Genomic DNA, 13,749 nt, shown 5'->3' on the forward strand with positions numbered 1-13,749 from the left:
TTGTGATTGCAATGATTCACAATTATTGGGAATGATCATTTTTGCATCACACAAAAAAATGATGATCATTATGATGATGAGAGATTTGTTGGTGTTTTCTTACATCTGGAGAACAACATTTGTAAGCCAGCGCATCTCTGCAGCACTACAGTACTTCATTATAATGCTGTTTGTCACACATTTTACCTTTATCAAACAAATTGCAGCTTCTGGCATTTTGATATTGCACTTTTGATAATAGTTCAATTAATTGTGCAGCCCTAGACAAACCCCAATGCCAGAATTAAATATGGACAAATAGAAGGAATTTATAAGGGGAATTTTAGCCTAGAGCAGCTTTAAACTGTCCAGCAGATACATACTGTCTGGATTAACCCTTATTTTCCCAATAAGACACTGTGCTCCCTTTTCAACCATGCTTTCTCAAGACGTTCGGTTGAGAAATTGCAATATGGCTAAGTGTAATATCCCAATCGCAGAAGCTACAATTTGTTTAAAAAAGGTAAGGTGTGGTCAAAAAAACAAATCTATTTTAAATGCTTGCTTTAATGCTGATGTCTGACTTTTATTTTGTCAGAAAAGCTTCCACAAAAACGCCTTGTTTTTTTTACAGGTATGATGCTTTGGTAGGATTTTGTTCATATTTCTAATAATCAGCTGCAAGCAGTTGTGATGTTCATACTCAGTTTATTATTAGAGTAATGTGCTCTAAATGCCGGGATGAAAATATCTGTATATTTTATGTTAAAAAAGGCCATTATGACATTGTGTTTACTAGCCTATTTGAAAAATAAATTTTCTTGGTTTCAATTCTATAAAAGTGAGTTGCGACTACCATAGGAAAACGTGGTTCCCAAGGTGAGACTAGTTGAGAACCACTGTTTTAAACGACCGCTTAAAGGTTAACCACATTGTTGTGTCCTTCATCTTTGCCTCCTCAGATGAGGAGTCGATGGCATACAGCAGTAAGGCCGGTTACCTCTCCAGGAGTCAGATGTCCAGTAACTGCTCGACCACAGGAAGCTCCTCGTCCAGAGGCTCCACGGGCTCCCGAGGGCTCAACTCGGCCAGAAAACACAACGAGGTAGGATATGGCAGTGGTAATGATCCTATAATTTCACTGCGGATTTATGCAAGGAAAACAGTTCTCCTTTCACCTCAAATGGTTTTAATAATTGATGATTTTAGATATTTATGAGCACAGGAACAAAGAGTATTCCTGCCATGGAGAGGTTCACTTGGTGGTTTAGTTTTATCTACATATCATTTCTTGCGCTCCATAAAACACACATAATCTTATACATGCGGGCGCATGAAAAGAGCTTTTACATTCCCTTGTTGCCCACACACACACACAACGCGCTCTTAGGCTCATACATACAGATCTACCGTTACCGTCTACTCAGGATTGGGCTTTACAGTAAGAGAAAATGTTAAGCGCCCACCCCACTGCTCTCTCTGGAGTGCACTTCTGAGGCCGCACTTCACTGTGGGAGTGCTCCTTTAAATGCACCCCCTGCAGGCTCCCTCTCAACGAGCTGGTGCCTTTTACAGGAGAACAAGCTGTGCCAGCCGAATGGGAAGCTCTGCAGGAATCTAGTGCGTGTGAGGCAACACGTACAAAACAGTGTTTGACATGTCCCTGAATGTTACTGTAGGTGGGAGGAGGTGTAATAGTTGATGATAGAAAGCATAACAATTTGTGTGGCTCAGGAGGTGGAGCATGTTGTCCACTAATCACAGAGTTGTTGGGTCCCTCCTGTCCCCATTCAGTGTCACTGAATCCCAAGTTGCTCCTGATAGGCAGCCAGCGCCTTATATGGGAGCTTTACGCCGTTGTGAGTGTGACAGAGCAAGATAAGCCCTTTACATCTTTGTTAGTTAAGGTAGAAAGGTGTTATATAAGTGTTGTCCATCTGTAAACATGTTGGTCAAGTAGAAGCAGAAAACACTGAACTGACACTTTAGAAATGCATTGTATAGGATGGTTTCTTAAAATGAAAAGGGTTAGAATTAGAAATCTGTAATTACATCAATAATGTACCCTGCTTCAGAGAATAATCAGCTCATTATTCAATGTTTAAAAAGAAACTGGAAATTGAAATGACCAATTGGTACTGCCATTTTTTCTTTCCATTTTCAAATTGCTATTTCACAATATTTGTAATATTATTATTATTATTATTATTACCTTACTATTAACTATAAGCAGGCCATTGTTAAATGTTTTTGTTTAAAGGGAAACTGGAAAAGTAAATTGAATATTGAAAAGACAATGCCATTTTAAAAATAAACATACTTGGGTGAACATTACAATACCACACTAAAGTAAATAATTCATAACAAGCCAAAGTAAATGTACGTACATATTATTAGAAAAAACGTACTTGGAGTGTCAAAAGTAAAAGAAATTCTACAGAAATTAATCATGTAATACTTTCAATGTTCAATACTTCCAGTATATGTTTTTCCTAACTAAAGTTGCCAAAAAAAAATTGTAGAATAAAAACTACAAAGTACCTCTAAAAAGCACTTGAGTAATCCAATTTCGGAATTCATGAATTCTATATTGAATTAGCGCCCAATTCAGAACAGAGGTTATCTCAGGACCACTTTTCAAATAGAGCAGGGTCTAAGGACCCGAACTCCTTTTACAATTTACAGAGAGGGCGGCCGCAAGCAGAACGACGGATGGAGCAAGCAGCGTTGTGGGCGAGCGAAGAAGAGAAACGGGGCGCTTGTTAACCGGCCAGACCCACCCCTCGGCGCACAGACCCGTCTCCTCGGCCTCCCCCCCCCCTCAGCCGGTGGTGGTGGTCATCTGCCTTGACAGTTTGGGGGAGAGAGGAGAGAGAGAGAGACAGACAGATCAGAAAGGACAGGACAGACAGACGCACAGGCAAACAACAGTAGCAACAACTTATACTAATAGTAGTGACTTGATTGATGATGAACATGAAGAAGATGATGGCAACGAAACCCCCCCCCCCCCCCCCTTCACAACAGCAGATTTGGGGACAGCGAGAGTGATTAATGTAATAGTATCTGTAGAATAAAATATTAATAATAATAATAATAACTAATATAATAACGATAATATCAGTTGATATTAGCAATGGCGAGTCTACAGGACCATGGAGAGGGCTCCACCAGGATCCATTGAGAACCTGCGAGACGAGGAAAGCCAAAACTCCCCGGGGGAAAGAAGTGAAGTTAGTAACATTGCATTAATGGGACATGAATGGAGTGCAAGAAACGAGGAGAGAAGGAAGGAGAGGAGCTCAGTGCACATGGGAAACCCCGGATAGTCTAGGTCTATAGCATTTGCATAACTAAGAGAGAGGGTGGCCAGTAGGCTCACCTGATCCATCCTAACTATAAGCTTTTATCAAAGGAGGAGACGTTCTTAGCCTAGCTCTTAAATGTGGGGAAAGATGGTGTCTGACCTCCCGAACCACAAATGGCAAGCTGGTTCCACATGAGAGGAGCTTGGTAACTGAAGCTCTGGGCTCCTGTTCTACTTTTAGAGGACCTATAGGAACCACAAGTGAAGCCCTGAACATCCAGAGAACGTAGTGTTCTAGAGGGGTAATAGGGTACTATCAGCTCTTCAAGATAAGAAGGCGCCTGACCATGAAGAGCTTTATATGTGAGGAGGAGAATTTTAAATTCTATTCTAAATTGGAGCCAGTGCAGAGAAGCTAGAACAGGAGAGATGTGATCTCTTTTCTTAGTTCTACTAGTTCCTAGTAAATGTCCTTAGTTACTTGCCAGCATTGCTTTTAGTTTACTTCTACACAAAATTATCTCCAGAGTTTCAGACTGAAAGTTTGTGTATAGCAAGAACAAACTGAGTCGCCCAACGTAAGCGTGGATTTAAGAGATGGACAGTGTAGCAGCTTTGATGCTTTCTTTTAGTGCTGTAGTTGTTAAGTTTAATGCTGTAACCTGAGGCATCCCCATAAAGCTGCCTGTATGTGCAGAAGGATAAAGGATGGCCCCGTCACGGGTCACTCCACGCCGACCTCAACACACATCTGACATGGGAATGTAGCAAAGCAACTTGTAAAAGTGGCACACTCGCGCACAATCGCTCTTTTCACTTGCTGTCAGCACATACACACACATACAGAGCTCCCTTGTATCTCGTGCCTCTCAGGTCAACCCCCTGTGGAGCAGTAAGGCACACCTCACCCCCCCCCCAACTGCCCCTAACTGACCCATACTGGCCTCTTCACGCCTTGCTGGGAACATGAAAGCGCAACCTCCTTCGCAATAAAGTTTGGGGTGTTTCCACAGGAAGCCTGGATTAGGTTACCCGTTTCTTCCTGTGGTGTTGCTGACTGCTATCTTTGCCCTTTGACCCAGGCGGTCAGTCTAGGAAGGGGGGATTGGATGAGGGTGTTGATGTCCTCGGGTCTGTTACATCAGCTCTGAGGCTGGGGACATCTGTACAGAGGAGGGATATCAAACACTGACATTGGAGAGCATGAATGACTGCTAGTTAGATTCTGGGTAACACACAAGAGAGCTCCGCAGTTCCAAACACTGCTCATGCAAAAGTGACACTTTTAATATGAGCAACACATACTTTGTGACCGATTTGGTCTGGGGAAAAAGAAAGAATACAGACTCGACAACCAGTTTAGACTTGAGAAAACACACACTGCCCTTGTTACATCAGGCGGTGCCCCCATTCTAGCAGGAACATAAATGCAGCCACATCACATATGAGAAACCTTTCTTTCAACTGTTTCTGAGCTTTCTCTGTGCTTATTGCAGATCTCAGTCATAAAATTCAGATCTGTTCAAAGTAATGATGCTTTTGACCATAGCCTTGTTTCCCAAAAGGACTGTGCCTTAGGGCGCAGTACTATAGAAACTATCATACATCGAGTACCTCTATCAACTCAAAGAGCGTCCATAAAGCTCCAGACTCAGCTTGAGGAACCAAAAACATGTTTCACTGAAGTCTTTATTGCTTTTTTTCAATTTTATGTCCATGCTTTTATCAAACACCAATGCTGTTTTAAGTGATGATGTTTGAATTAGAAAAAAAACTAAACTGCAGATGTGCCACCCTCTTTTTGCCTTATATATTTATGTCTTCTGCCTGAAATGCCACTTCCCTCATGTTCTTGTTTTCAGGCTCTGTATATTCTCTTAGATGTACAGGAGATGGGTGAATAAATAAAACTATTTTAAATGGTGGAGTGCTGAGTATGAATTAAGCAGTCTCCCAGCCTGAGGGAACAGCAGGGGGAACAGGCTGTGGCTAGCGGGGGGTGTTTATGGTGTGTATGTTGTTTGACTCATGCATGACTATAACAGACATGATGTCAGAGTGACATTCACCATAGGTGACATGCATATTCACACATCACTGCTAGATTTTAGGATAAATATAAATAAATATATGCTATAGCAGACTCAAATTGACTTTCTTAAACTGATTTAAACATTTCTTTGTGTGGTTTACAACATTCACAATTTGTGATCCATGCATATTTGATGTATTACAGAAATACATCACATCCCTTTAAAGTATTTCAGCATTCTCTGGAAGACAGCGGAAAGCCAATGTCACGAAACGTTTAACAGGGGGCAACACACGTAAAAATGTACAGGATCGTTTGAGATTGAGAGGAAATACTGCAGTCCTTAACCCTGACTACACAGCAATATTTTCTAAATTGACCCATTGTCACAAAACTGATAGTCGTGACAAAGTTAATGGCCAGACTGAGACTGCAGTCTGCTCCCAGCTTATTGGTCTCATTAAAGTGAGAATCTGATGGACAGATAAATAGGCTTAGAATCAGAGAAAATATTGATCAAAGATTGAACAAGAGGGGCACTCGGAAAGCACAGACCTCGCCAACACTGCACATCTGCACACCAATCACTTTAATTAGAATGAGTTCAAGCTCGTCGGAATTTAGGTTTAAGCCAAAAAAGCCCATTTTGTTTATTTTTTTACATACCTGCAGTATTTGTTTCTACAGTGGCAGTGACAGTTGTTTTTTTGTGTTTAGTCACGGCCATTCACCATTCACTGTCACAGATAGCACTGCGATTCAATACAAATACAATTCAACATACTGCAATATATTGCGGGTTAGCAAGGTGAAATACTGCAATTTTCCTTTAAATCTAATTTTAGGAAAACTGACATAGTATAAAGAACAAACTGGCAAATACATAAAAATAAGTTTACTTATGCAATTAGAACAGAGGATCTGCATTTGTATTTATCACAGTCCTCACATCTAACAACAACAACATAGCCTTCAATTTATAACACTGCCATCTAGCAGTTGGGGGTTTAAACACAAAAATGTGTTTTTGAGAATCGATACAATATCACAAAACAAAATATTGTGATGCTCAAGTGTATTGATTTCCTCACAGCCCTATAGGAAAGTAAAAAATATTTAGTGTATGGCACAGAAAATATTACCTCCTTGGCGACTAATAATACTCCCTGTCCTTCAGCAACGACTATCCACTAGAGCAAGGCATTCAGTTCCCAGGGGCAGGGTGGTGCAAAAACCTTAGTATACGACTACATGAGTCTTCAACTACATAATACTTACTTACATACTGAATTTTTATTGATCTGAAAATATTTCTGTCTTCCCAGGAAATGAGATAAGGACTCCAGTGACTCAGTCGGCGTACCTTCGATGCCTCCATCATCCATCATCTTTCCACCGTGGACACAACGAGCTGGACAAGAGGACAAGTTTTGGGTTTCAAGATACCGGACTCTGTGTCATTGCTGTGAAAGAAAGAACGGACTTGACATCATGTTTTGGTATTACCATGATTATTTATGAGCTATCGAGTTCACTCCTCTCCCTTGAGTTGTAAATACCTGTGTCTGTACTGTTCTTTTGTGGGCTCTGGATACAGGGAAAGAGACGTATATTGTATTTATGAGGATAAAAAAAAAACAATGTTAAAAAAGTCTGTTATTATAAAAAAAAGCTCATGTCTTCTTGAATGTGCCAACCTTTTTGTCAAAATGTATACTTTTTGGAAAAGCATTAACTACTGTTGCACTCTCTTGTTGTGATGGCAAAACAACAGAAAATATGAAGCACAAAGTGTGTTTGCTGGTTGAGATGTGGGCGGTCAGAAAAAGCCAAAACGAGCGGGTTCTCGCTCCCAGACGGACGCTGCCCCACCCGGGATCCCCTGCACCCATGTAGTCCACTACGAATGTTCTACTTTTCTATGTTTCCTTTGGTTTCTCTGCAGCAGAAATGTTCCAGTGTGCCAGCAGACAGACAGGCTTTATAAAAGTTTGATTGTAGCCTCCCTCCCCTCTGGCTCCGTTCTCGTCCCCTCTCCTTGTTCGTCTGAGGGACTGTTTGCTGCAGTTGTGAGATAAAAATTTGCATATACTCCTTCCAAAACAAACAAAAAAATGTCTGTGGACTGACTTTTTTGTACTCTTGTCGTTTTGTAAATGTACAATAAAATACATTTGCTGATCCAAGCCTTTACTCGTTTCTTTGGATTCAGGATGTGTAGCAGCGGGGTTTGGATTTTCAGCTTCACGTCTGTTACTTCCTACTCTCAAGGACAACAGTGGAGTCACAGTTAGTCATCTGGCATTTCATATTGGACGACACACCAAACAGAACATCATCTGGACTACTTCGACATGTAATACTACACCCACACAGAGAAATGCTAATGAATAAATGAACAGGAGAGATATGAATACAACAACATCCAGAACAAACAAAAGGTTCACATTTTTTCAACTGGATATTAAAACAACGCTCTAAATTCTACCGCCTGTCAATACTAACCGCCAAGAGTGCTCCAAATGTAATTCCTATGAATGAGATGGAGAACAAAATAGGCAGTCCTCGTTCTGTTCAACAATACATCCTGAAGTTCAGCTAAAGCCAAGGTTAAGGGATCTGAGGTGTCAGCAGTCTAAGCTAGACAGGATTAAGTGGGTGTCTTCCAAAGTTATGACTAAATTCCATCTTTTTGTTTGGACACTGCGTCGTCCTTGATGAGCTGCTTTGGATGGAAAGTAATACAAATAGGAAAATTTCATGATAAAAATACTGTAATAAGTAGAAAAATACCCACTTTACATGAGGGGTGTTCAGATATACTGATAACTGTAACATTTAAACAACATTTTGATATTGTGTGAATAGTAAGCTGCAGTAGGTGACTTCTGTTAAAAATATTTTTTGCTTAACTATATTGTGACAGAAGTACACAAAACAGATTAAAACAATCAGGTTCCTCTGGCTCCTCCTAGTTCTCCTAATGACATTAGCAAGAATCCACGGGGCCTGAATGAAAACAACCAATCAGAGCCAAGAAAGATAATTGATTGATTAGTTGTGTCTCATTTCCTGGTCAAAAATGCGCTTTTTGGGTCCCAAAGCTTTAAGCTACCAACTCCAAACTGTCAGTATTTGACAATCAACTATCTTTCTTGACTCTGATTGGTTGCTTATATTCAGCCGTGGAGGAGCCAGAGGAACCTGATGCTTTCACAGATTATCTGTCTCATGTACTACTGTCAGGATATAGGGACAGCTTCCACAAGTTTGAAAAAACTTTATTTTTATAGAAGTTGCCTAGTGCAGCTTTAAATCATTTTGATTTATTTCTGTTCCCACACAGTAGGTAGTGGTACAGTAATGCATCTTAATGCTGTTGGCAGTGTTACAGTTCAGTCAGAAAACTCACGTTTGAAATGTTTATTACAGCAGTATAGGCATATCTAGATTTTGGCTCTAGGCTTTGACCTCATCATTCTCCCACAGATATGTTTACATAGAGATATTGGGGAGTGATGAGGCAAATAGCGTTAACCCCCTAGGCCGGAGCCTACAGGTGGATGCTGGGTGGTGGTGGGCTTACAGAGCAGCAAGCAGAATACAAGATGCAGGGCAAAGCGCAAGGGCATTGAGCAGAGCAGAGGGAGAAGCTGGGAAATTGTGCAGTTTAAATAGCCCGGCAGATTGGAGAGGGGTGTGCTTGGTTAGTTATTATGGAATAAGGCATGTCATGTGTGTATAGCAGCGCAGCTCGAGTTGACTGCCTGAACTAGCTCGCAGGCTTCACTCCATTTATGTAATTATTTTGCCTAAAAAGAGAAAAAACAGACAATAGAAGTTAAAGATGAATTTGACTAATAGCATGTTTAAAATGATTTCCTAGGGTTAGGAATAGCTATAACATTGTTATCGTTAATACTTAATCGTGTGGCGAAAATCTGATACTGTGACAGCGCTACTTAATTTTGCCTGAAATTAGCTTCAGTAATACTACACCCACACGGGTGAAACCTAAAAATGCCATTTTGCACAAAGCACGATGTGGCCCTCCACCTTTCACATTAGAATCAAATTAGGAAGTGAGCTCCTCTCAGCCAATATAGACAGGACGTACGAGCAACCAAAACTATATGCACTGTACTTTGGGCAGGTTAGTTTTGCTTTACAACACACTTGAAAAACTGTGAACTTGTCAAGTCAATAATGTTACACACTGGACAAACACACACCTTTACCCTTCCTCATTGCACGGTTGGCCATGCTTTGTGATTGGCTTATAGACACCCAATCAAATAAGTTTGTGAATTTAGGTGGAGTCAGATGGCCATAGATTTAAACATTTTAAAAAGTTAGGTCCATTGGAATGGATAGGGGATCGGAACGGGTTGTGAATTATGAATGTTTTCTATCCATCCTCTCAAAATCCCCCAGCATTACTCCTCCAGGGTATTAGCCAAAATCTATGCAGTGAATTCAGGTCTGAGATTCTTCTTGATATGCAGTAAGATAAGTAATCCATAAGACTGAAATCTGCGTACGCTTGTGTGTTGGCGCAAACTTAAAAACTCCTAATGCACAACCTAAACTTCTTGAAGCCTTCAACTCCCCGACAACATTCTCCAGTCAGAAAAATAAAAACTGTGCCTTATTGCTGAAGTTCTGTTTGTTTCTTAATCTCCTAATGCCCCATTCCCCCCCAACTTCACAGTGCACTGCACCTGGGTGAGCGCCATACGCGCCGAGGAGCATGAAATTGCCGAGTTCTCTGCACTGAGAGTGCAACACACACTCCCTCCCGCTGTCCACCTGAGACAAGGCATGCATTACCCTCCAGTGCTCTTCAGATGCTCCCCGTGTCTTGGCATACACAAACTCACTAACTCACAGGCTCAGACACACACATAGCTACACACATACATGAGTAGCCTGAGGTGTATTTCCTCTCTCGGTGCTCTGTGATCAGCTGAAAAGAGCATGATAAGATGCTGCAGCACAGCTTTGTTGCAGTCCACAGATAGAGGCGATGGAGGTGGCAGCAGCATTAAATCATACAAAATCTTCAAAAGACCCGATGAATGTATTGAGATTTGATTGACAGGCCTTTTTTAAAGTCTGATACTACACTTTAATGGTAAATATGTCAAAATCCTAATAATAGAGATAGACTTTGGGGATCAGAAGTGATAAAAATATATATGAATTTGATATAGATGATAAAATATTTAAATCACACAGTGCTAATACAAAACACGAGTTTATTATGAAATATTATTGGGTGAGAAATTGTAATTTACAATTACAGCCTCTCAAGTTGTCAGAAAAATAAATACTCAAGAAGAGTAGTATAGTAACAAGGTACAATAACAAAGTATTTGTACTTAGCTCCTTCCCACCTCTGACTACATTTGTTTGACATCTATGGTTAGGCTACAACTGGATTTTACATAAAATCATATGATAAATACAAAACATTGCTAAAAATTAAACCACCAGTTTCCAACCTTTAATATTTCTTGAAAATAAAAGTATTTCTTTATTATCTAACAACCCCTCATATTCAGTGCCCAAACGAGGTCCGACCCCTTCGGTTGGAACCCTACATACCAATGAGTCCCTGCTGCAGCGGCTGTGGCCCTTGACTGTGTGTCATCCCCTCTCTCCCCCTCTCCAGTCAATCTTTGGCTGTCCTACCTAATAAAGGCAGAAAGCCCCCAAAAAATCTATCAAAAAAGTTTGTAGTTTAAGAAATGACAGTCAGTTCAGTAATTCATTGCATGAACGCAGCGTTCTAATAATGAGAAATCTGTTCATTTAATTGATTTTGGGCCAAAAGATAGGAATTAGATGGTTTTTGTAAAGCACCAATTTATTTTCTAAAATCACTAGAAATGGCTTATCAGACGGCCACTGGATGGGCTGTTTGGGACTGCTGCTGCAATAACATAAAGAAAGAAAGAATCTTTGAGATTACGAGGGATTAGATGTTCCACTAAATCAAACTTTATATTCTTACCTATGCTACTCTTCTGCCCTTAAACTTTTTTAACCTACTTTTTCCCTCATACTGTCTAGACAAAGAAGTCCCGTGTCCTTATATGACTTGCAGAGATTATAATGCATATTATGTTAGCAGAGTGGACAACAGATAAACACAATGAGAAGATTTACGTTCCTGACCTTCTACGGCGTGACCCAACACCCCTTACCCTTTCTGTGCCCCCCTCGACTTGCCTCCATCCCTCCGTCCCTCCCTTCTCTTCCCTCTCCCTCAGCTATAAATCATCTCCCTCATTCATTAGGGCAGTGTCAGGGCCTGAACGCCCACCGGGTCCGCAGGAAACGGCCGACAGCCTGAGAGGAGAGAAAGGAGACAGAGACAGAAAAGGAAGGATGAAAGGGAGGGGAAGGCGTCATTTAGAGCCCTGTTCCCTCATTCCAAAATGCAACACACCAATTTCCATGTTAATTTGCCCTGTGACAGTGGAGATGGATGTTTGTGACTTTTTGGCTGATGTGATGCATACATAGAGAAGCTAGAATGAAGCCATTATGTAGGCAGCAGGGTCAGTGCATGTAGGTAAATGATTTAGTGGCTCCTAGGGTAACAGAACATCAACATTTAAGTGATGTTATAAAATGATAAATATTTCAGCTTTCTATTTTGTATTAACATGTATTTTTAAAGATATTATTATTAAACCAACTAGATTCAATATATTCAATAAGTGTTAAAGCTGCAGAATGTAACTTTATAAAAAATCTTTTTTTGTCATATTTGCTGAAACCTTCACTTTATTCTGACAGTAGAACATGAGATGGATAAACTGTGGAACAATCTGGTTCCTCTGGCTCCTTAGCTGCATTATTGAGAATTCATTGGGCCTGGACGAAAACAACCAATCAGAGCGGAGGAAGTTAGTTGATTGTTGAGTCTCATTTCTAGGACGTCAAATACCGATGCTTTTGGACTCTGGGAATGAGACTAAACAATCAACTATCTTTAAGCCTTGAGTCCAAGGAGTCTTTGTATCTTTCTCGGCTCTGATTGGTTGTTTTCGTTCAGCTGCGGTGGATTCTTGCAAATACCATTAGGGGCAACAGACCATTTCACAGATTACCTGGGGGAAAATCACTGTTGCAAAGGTTTATCTTGAAAAGTTTGGAGCATTTGGAATATTTTGGAGATACATGTTTTCCACAGGTCCATTTTGACCAGTGACAGTACAGACTCAAACAAGATGCTAATTGAACAGGGACATAATGGTGTCCATACTCACCATAGTGGGCGAGTTGACCAGTGGTCCCGGCCGTCTCCCAATAAATGTGCTAATGTGCAAGTCACTTGCGTGTGTGTTGAAGCGGTCAGCTGGCCCTGTGTGACTGACAGGCCAATATTGAAACAGATCACCCTTATGGGTGCCATTGATTTCCAGTTAATTGAATGATTACCACTTTAGCATGCAACACCACTGCTGTCAATCTGGCCTGAACTGCTGCCTGCATAATAGTTTAAACCACACACACTGAGACTGTTGCACAGGGCCAGTTAACTGGAGAGGTACTGCTTTGTGTGCTATTTCAAGTTATCAGATCAATGTACTGTGAATGTACTGTACACAGTTTTTTGCTCTGGTCTTGAAAATATATATTTGGCTAACTGCTTCATCAATATTGTCTCTGTAGCTATTTATATTCAGTTTGTGTTCTTACTCTATTTGCTTTGATTCCCTGTTGAATCACTTTTGTGGCTGCAAAACTAACCTCATTTCCCCACAGATCAATAGAGTTCCATCGTATTGTATAAATAGCGTTGCCGATAAAGTAATTGGATGGAGGTGAATGGCTGGGGGTTTGAACTATGACAACCTGGGGATGTAATCCTGTAAAACTGCTAAACGATTTAACACAAGCTGCACAAAAATGTTATATAAAGTGCTAAAAGAGGTCTCACTCAAACACTGCTGCCCATATTGTTATGTCTGGTCTTAGAATGGTAATTATCCATTTGGTAAAATAACAGACTGCAGGAAAGACATGCAGTAAATCTACATGTGTATGTGTCTGTGTGTGTGTATGCGGTATGCAGTTTGTGCATGGTTCCAGGCCATATCTAATATGGGTCATTGCTCACTGACATGCTATATAATAAAGCTGGTATTTTGGCATAAATCAAAATCTGTGAGGCACAAATCCGAAGGGCAGCGTGTGTGTGTGAATGTGTGTGAGAGTGCATATGAACTAATAAGACAAAACATACAGTAGTGTTTGACTCATTACTATGTGAGCCTCATAGTGTGTGGTCTAATCAGTGTGTGTGTGTGCTGCTCAGTGGAGCTGGGGGCTTCATGTAGAAACATATGGCCCTTAGTGAAGGAGACAGATGAAGGATAATCCCTTTGGCAGTCCAGTACACACACAGAGACAGACA

At 40.7% G+C, this 13,749-nt stretch overlaps 1 protein-coding gene across 4 annotated transcripts in view; it reads left to right on the forward strand.

Annotated features, from left to right (window-relative positions):
- The window catches only part of robo3 (roundabout, axon guidance receptor, homolog 3 (Drosophila)), an 89,491-nt gene extending 81,987 nt beyond the window's left edge, over nucleotides 1-7,504 (forward strand). For all 4 annotated transcript variants that reach the window (XM_035667004.1, XM_035667005.1, XM_035667006.1 and 1 more), the window contains 2 exons: nucleotides 942-1,084; nucleotides 6,644-7,504. In XM_035667004.1, coding sequence (XP_035522897.1) covers nucleotides 942-1,084; nucleotides 6,644-6,655 — 155 coding nt within the window. In that variant the 3' untranslated portion in view covers nucleotides 6,656-7,504. The remainder of the gene's footprint in view (nucleotides 1-941; nucleotides 1,085-6,643) is intronic.
- The last annotated feature ends 6,245 nt before the right edge of the window (nucleotides 7,505-13,749 follow it).

This window comes from Morone saxatilis, unplaced genomic scaffold (assembly GCF_004916995.1).
Source record: "Morone saxatilis isolate NCDOM2014 unplaced genomic scaffold, NCSU_SB_2.0 Contig20, whole genome shotgun sequence".
Taxonomy (NCBI): Eukaryota; Metazoa; Chordata; class Actinopteri; family Moronidae; genus Morone; species Morone saxatilis.